The sequence below is a fragment of the Arachis ipaensis genome, chromosome B08 (assembly GCF_000816755.2).
Source record: "Arachis ipaensis cultivar K30076 chromosome B08, Araip1.1, whole genome shotgun sequence".
Lineage (NCBI taxonomy): Eukaryota > Viridiplantae > Streptophyta > Magnoliopsida > Fabales > Fabaceae > Arachis > Arachis ipaensis.
Genome location: NC_029792.2, coordinates 13255024 through 13262184, shown reverse-complemented (window position 1 = coordinate 13262184; position 7161 = coordinate 13255024). Strand labels below are relative to the sequence as shown.

General features: G+C 37.2%; 1 protein-coding gene across 1 annotated transcript; it reads left to right on the top strand.

The window, feature by feature from the left end:
• LOC110265234 (protein FAR-RED IMPAIRED RESPONSE 1-like) lies at positions 2615-3501 on the top strand. The gene is made up of 3 exons (XM_021108121.1): positions 2615-2766; positions 2851-3254; positions 3362-3501. The coding sequence occupies exons 1-3, from the start codon at positions 2615-2617 to the stop codon at positions 3499-3501; spliced, it is 696 nt and encodes a 231-aa protein (XP_020963780.1).

Sequence of the window (7161 nt, the reverse complement as noted above, 5' to 3'; positions counted from 1 at the left end):
TCCTCTCCTTCTTTTTTTTGGTGACTTAAAAGAAAATAAACAAAAACTAAGAAAGAAAAAAAAAAGAAACTGCTTAAGAAAGGCAGTCCCGCTGAATACTACTGTCAAACTCCTTCCAAGGCAATGGAAGCTCCACTTGGGGAGAAATAGTCCTCATTGCAGTCTTTGCCATGATGTCTGCTACTGTATTTGCATCTCTCAAGATCAACCGAAGATCAGCACGCCATTTCCAAGACATGATATCTCGGATTTTTAACACCAAAGGATCAATAAACCCAGAGCAATCTTGTAAATTATTGACAATAGTAAAAGCCTCCACACAGTCTGTCTCACATATAATGTCTCTTTGTCCCGAGTCCCATGCTAAAAGAAAGCCTCTCCAAATAGCAAACAACTCTCCTTGCAAAATGCTACGACTCTCAATTGTTCCCAGACAGCCTCGTTGCCACCTTCCCTTCCAATCTCTGCTAACACAAGCAAAACTAACTCGAGCACCACTGCCAGGATAGCTAGCATCACAATTAATCTTAAAGGTACCCACTGAGGGGGGAATCCAAGAGCCACTAATGGTTGAGGGGATAGATAGTCGTTGCAACTCAAAAATATTTCGGAGCTCCTTTTCTAAGGACAAAGCCATACCAATCACCTTGTCTGTGGTCCAATGCTCGTGTGGATGAAAGACCTTGTTATTTCTCGAACACCAAATCCACCAGAGACCAGAAAAGAATCTAAAGGGGCGTTGTTTGCTATTATGTAAGAACCAACTCATCAAATCCACTGGTTGATCGGAGATCCCTAAAGCTTGCCAAACAAGTTGGGCTTTTGGACAATCCCGAATACAATGTAAAACCGATTCCAGACCTGAGAAACATCGTGGACAGCTATCCGTGTGCGAAATGCCCCTCCTAAAACGAAATGCAGCAGTAGGAAGAGCCTCCCGAAGACATAGCCAGGCCAAAAATTTGTGCTTTTCCGGAACATGTTGACGCCAAAGCCAAAGCCAATTACCCCTATCCTCCCAACTAAACATCTTCTTACTGAGCTACAAATAACCACTATGAGCATCATAAACCTTTGAGGCCGCACCAGTCCAACACCAATCGACCTCTGAACCAGCTTGAACATCTGGGTTATAAGAGTTAATGTTGCTCTGCAGAGACTGATTCAGAGGAGAATAGATATTCTCAAGGCTCCCCTTCTTTGATTGAGCACACAGTCTATACTATAACATTTAGGTATTTAAACCGAGAAAATAAATAAATAAAGCCAACTGAAGATTCATCAGAGATGCCTAAGCCTGTTTAATTTTCTAATAATAGAAAATTACTGTTTATTTAAGACAATTTCAGATGTGCTGAAAAATAACAACAAAAAATTCACCGTACAATGGACATATAAGTGTGCTAAGAATGTTATCTTAATTATTTTTTTTCTTTTTTTTTTAATTTTCAAAACAGAAAAGCTCTATATCCATGTAAACATTACATGGATGGTATTCAAGTACTTTTCACTCCACGCCCCCACACACTAGTTTGTTTTACACGCGCCTCTTATATGGTATATAACGTAATCCTTATTTTTTTTGATCAACCTTTCTCAACGTAAACCTTTCTCAACGTAAACTTTTTCATACAACGTAAACCTTTTTTCGCGTTCTTCTTCTTCTTGAATTTGATGAGGTTTGGATTATTGAATTTTGAATCGAATTCAATGGAATGAAATTGCTAATTTTATTTTAACTGAATTGAATGGACTGAGGTGATCTACATCTGAATTGAATTGAATTGAATTGATAATATGTAACTGTGAGTAACTGAGTGTCAGTAACTGTGAGTAAATCTGAGTAAATGTGAGTAACTTTTTGGTTCGGTAAGTACTAAAGAGGTGGTTCAGAACGTGCATGTTTTTGGTTCGGTCTGCAGAAAGGAGTCTAAAAAAAATTAGACGAATATATTTTGTTTTGTTCCCTAAGCACTATATAATTGTTTCACCGTAATTAAGATTTTGGTTCACCATAATTACGATTTCGGTTCACCTTGCAGACCAGTTGTGTTGTGGACGAAAAATTTGTCCCAAAAGTGGGAATGATTTTCAAGACCCTAGAAGAAGCTAGAAAGTTCTACAAACATTATTCCAAACTTGCTGTTTTTCCACCAAAATAAGGAACACGACTCGGGATGGAGACAAGATTAAGAATCAACTAATTGTATGCTCTAGAGAGGGGAGGTGGAAATCAAAGATATCTCTAACTTTGAAGACAAACCCTTCAGCTAGGTTAAATTGTCCGGCCAGAATTTACATACACATAATGAAGGATGTTGGTCTTTGGACAATTTCCAAAGTTGTTTTGAATCACTCACATCCTTGTTTTCCAGACCAGGCTGAGATGCTCAAACAACACAGGGAGCTTAGCATGTTCGTGCGTCGCACCATTGAAACCCACGAGGAAGCCAAAATCAGACCGAGCAAAACTTACTAATCATTTGTGGTAGCAGCTGACAGCCACCGTGAACTAGGTTTTATAGATAAAGACGTCAGGAATTACATCACAAGGGAAGTACGTAATATTTCAGAAGAAGATGATGCCAAATAATTTGGGAAGTACCTAGTAAGAATGAAAGAAAAGAACCGAAATTTCTTCTTTGAGCTCAACCTTGAAGGCGATCATTGCATTAAACATGCATTCTGGGCGGATGCAAGAAGCAGGGCTGCATTCGATTATTTCGGAGACGTGGTTTCATTTGACACCATATATAACACAAGCAGGTATTCGGTTCTTTCAAATATACTTTTGATGTTCAGTAGCTGTACATATTTCGGTTCACCACAGTGTGCTTGTTATTTATGCAGGTACAATTTGGTTTTAGGTTCTTTTGTGGGCGTGAATCACCACGGCCAGTCCACACTTCTTGGATGTGCACTGATGAAAAATGAGGACATCCAATCATTCAAATGGCTATTTGAGTGTTGGCTACGTTGCATAGGAGGGAAGGCACCAAAAGGTATTCTTACCGATCAATGCGCATCTATTCAAAGGGCAATTGAGCTGTGCATGCCAACAACAATTCACCGCTGGTGCATCTGGCACATTATGAAGAAGATCCCAAGCAAATTAAATGGCTACAAGGGACACAACAAAATTGAACAAGAGATGAGCCATGTTGTTTGGAACTCGCACACAAAAAAAGCATTTGACAGAAACTGGATCGATTTCCTTAGAAAGTACGGCCTCGGAGGCAACAAGTGGCTTTCAGGTAATTGAGATTTCAATTTGAATTATTTTTATGCTCATATCTTTTTTTCCCAAAAGCAGGCACTGTTTTTGGTTCACCAGACCTTATAAGTTCGGTTTGGTTTGCAGATCTGTACGAGGATCGGCATATATGGATTCCTGTTTATTTGGATCACCACTTTTGGGCTGGGATGAGAAGCACACAAAGGAGCGAGAGCATGCATTCATTTTTTAACAAGTTCATCACATGGAATAGCTCCTTGAGATAATTCGTGAAGCAATACGACAATTACCTAGCAAGCAGAGAACAAGCGGAGAGAGAATTCGATGCTGCAGATTTTCACACCGTGATACCATGCACAACAAAATCAGCAATAAAGGCACAGTTTCAGCATGTATATACCCATGAGAAGTTCAGGGAAGTTCAAGCTCAATTCAGAGGTAAAGTGAATTGTATCACAAGATCAATTCATTCAACTCTAGGTTTCACAACATATGAAGCCATAGAGCAGGTTTTCAACTCCACATTCAACAAGTTTATCATCACCTATGACGGAATATCACGAGATGTAAAGTGCCATTGCTTGCTGTTTGAGTCTAGAGGCATATTGTGCCGCCATTCCCTAAGTGTCCTAAGCTTTGAGCGAGTGGATAATGTGGCACCAAAATACATATTGGAACGTTGGAGCAAGAACATAAAGAGGAGGCATACACACATCAAGAGCAGCCAAGATGAACCTCTACTGGAGCCAAGAAGTAAGAGATTTGACAAATTGGTGTTTCGGTCGCACAATATATGTGAATTTGCATCTAAGTCTGAAGAGTTGACTGAAATTTTGCACCGAGCATTTGACAAGGTCATGGCTGAGATGGAAGAATATCAAGAGAGAAGCAAAGGAAAAAGTTTGTTAACCCATGAAGAAGCGACATTAAGCAATGTGAATGATCTTCAAAGCCCACCACGTGTCAAAACAAGAGGTCGGCCCAAGAACATACTTGGATCAAACTTGGAAAAAAAGATCTCAAATGCCATGAAGAAAAAGAAAAAGACAGCTCCAAGCGAGGAAAAATTGACTTGCTTTTGATTAGTTAAAAATCCAATTGTTCATTTTGCTAATATACAATTAATTATTTATTTTGTAGTTGAACTTTTTAGACTCCGGATCATCAATTCAGTCATGCTCCACTCTTTACAATGCACTAGATATGAATTATCCAAGAGAGGATTGTACAAGTTTTAGTTTTTATTAATGTAAATTTTTGTTCACCCATGAGCAAATTTCGGTTCACCATGGTTATAGCAGGGTTAATTTCTGAATGTTGTTAGTCTTTAATTAATAGTCACTTTTTTTTCTGAAATTCTATATTGATATATGCAGTTTTTCGATTCGTTTAGTGTATTAATTTCTACATTGAATAATTAGAATTTGTTTTGAGATCCGGGAATCAGGTGTAGTGCTAGTTACATTTTCCGTGTGATTAATTAAATAAAAATTATTAAAAAAATCTAAAAGAGTAATATAATTATTTTTAACTTACATTGGTGGAGTTTTAAAACTCTTTCTTGGATGGATTTTTAGGGTTTAGGATTTTAGGGTTCAGGTTTTAGGGGTTTAGGGTTTAGGGTCTAGGGTTCAGGGTTCAGGTGTTTAGGGTTTAGGGTTTATGGGTTCAGGTTTTAGTGTTCAGGGTTCTGGGTTTAGTGTTTAAGGTTTAGTGGTTCAGGGTTCAGGGTTTAGAGTTTAGGATTTATGGTTCAGGGTTTAGGGGTTCAGTGTGTTTCTAACTTTTGGTTCGCCAAGTGTGTCAATTTCGGTTCACCGTGTTCAGGGTTCAGGGTTCAGGGTTCAGGGTTAGGGGTTTAGGGTTCAGGGTTTACGGTTTTAGGGGTTAGGGTTTAGGGTTTTAGGGGTTTAGGGTTTTAGGGTTTATGGGTGCAGGGTTCAGTGATCAGGTTCTGGTTTTAGTGTTTAGGGTTTAGGGTTTAGGTTTTAGGGGTTCAGTGTGTTTCCAACTTTCGGTTCGCCAAGTGTATTGATTTCGGTTCACTGTGTTCTTTTGGAGTTCATAATGTATTGATAAATATAGTGATTGCAATCACTGAGAACCTGGAATAAAATAGCAGCCAGACAGTTCCAACAGATATATAAATTAACATTTTAAATGAGTAATCCATCTTGAATCAAATATAAATATTAACATTAACATTTACATTAATATTCACATATATACATTTGATGTAAGCATTTTTTGCTTTTTAAACAAGTTAAAGAAAATATTGTTAATTATAAACACAGCCAATCATAGTATATGCTATTTACTATCTAAATCCCCAAATGTGTATTGACAATAAGGGCTGGAGAGGGCAGCAGATGACTTCGGGAGTCTTATTGCTTGAGATTCCAAAATCACTTGGTCTCTAATTTTGTTCATTTCATGGAGCAGAAGGTGCGGACCATATTGGTACCTGAAGTTATCAATCTCTCCCTACATTTCAATTGAAAGGAATTAGTTACATAAGAAATGAAACCCAAATGAAATCAGAAAAGAAAGAAGTTTATAAATTTAGAAAGTACTAACTTGTGTCCAAGCTCTATATTTATATCTCTTCTTGCTTTTGATCTTTTGTGGTTCAATTGTTTCGAGCCATTTCATGACGTATATTCCACAATCATAGCTAAGCAAGAATTGAGTATAATACGATTAATAGTATACAAAATAAAACATATTAACAATAGCACTACAGAAGAGAAAATTCTTACTTTGTACGTTAACCATTTAGTAGGATACACTCTGCTTCTACTCCCAGGCCATCCTCCATTAAGGGTTCCGCCCCAGCATAAACCCTCATCTGAGAAATTATTAATCCCTGAAAGGTATGCAAAAATTCAAAAAAATAAATCAACAACACTCAACCAACTCATTTTCATGTACTGAAAAATTTGAAGAATTTATAAGAAAATAACTTACAACAAATTTGTTCAGTTCCTTCCTTGAATCTGGTATATCTTCTGGCAGCTTATTGACAGGGTCAAGCACGTAGAATTTCTTTTTGTTGACATCGGCAATCCATAACCACCAATGCCCTCCATTGCAAATTGGCACAAATAGCTGAAGTTTGGGAAAATAATAAAATATTTTAGTCAAAACAATAGCAAACAAGAGAATTATCGAAGAATTTTTAGAAATTACAACTTACAAATGGATGCGATGCAAGTTTTCTTTTGTCAAGAAACTGGCGGTTGTGGGCATACTGTTCAATATCGAACCGGTAGGCCTTATTTGTACTTTTATCAATGTAGGACACGCCATGTGTTTCCAACATACAATTCTGCAAAAAGAATATCAATTAAATCACATTTGTACTGTACCGAAAACAATTCAAGCACCGAACCAAAAACAATTAATGTGCTGAATAATACTTAAAAACATTCAATTATCATGAGAAAAGTTTTATTCATGGAAAAGAACTCAACAAAACACATAACAATCAGGTGAATCAATATTAACATTCCCACTCAACCGAACAGCAATCAGGAGTGAATAAGAAATTTAGCTTACCACAATATCCAGTGGCACAATGTATATTTGTTCTTGATACCGCTTAACTTTTCTTTCATTGAGAATCATGCTGTGTATACTAACCACCTACAGGATGAAAATTTATGAGATATAATATAAAAGAGTGTTTAAAAAAATCATTAATGTTAACGCAATTGGCAAAGGATTTACTGTGGCATGCACTTGTTCTTTGGGCATTAGAGACATGAAATATTCTCTTAATCCCTCGTAGAGTGCCTCATGTTTCAAGACAAATACTGCTTCATATTCATTGGTACCATCTTTTGTCTGTTTCACATGTGTCATCCAATGATAACACTTTTCAATCAACTCATTCGTTATTTTTGTCTTTTTTCCGGGGTTTTGTA

What these genes read in the sequence shown, in the direction of transcription:
- LOC110265234 (XM_021108121.1), top strand. Translation starts at nt 2,615, where the DNA reads ATGAAAGAAAAGAACCGAAATTTCTTCTTTGAGCTCAACCTTGAAGGC. An exon ending in ACCATATATAACACAAGCAG is followed by an intron (nt 2,767 to 2,850) that starts GTATTCGGTTCT and finishes TTATTTATGCAG; the next exon opens with GTACAATTTGGTTTTAGGTT. An exon ending in AGGCAACAAGTGGCTTTCAG is followed by an intron (nt 3,255 to 3,361) that starts GTAATTGAGATT and finishes TTTGGTTTGCAG; the next exon opens with ATCTGTACGAGGATCGGCAT.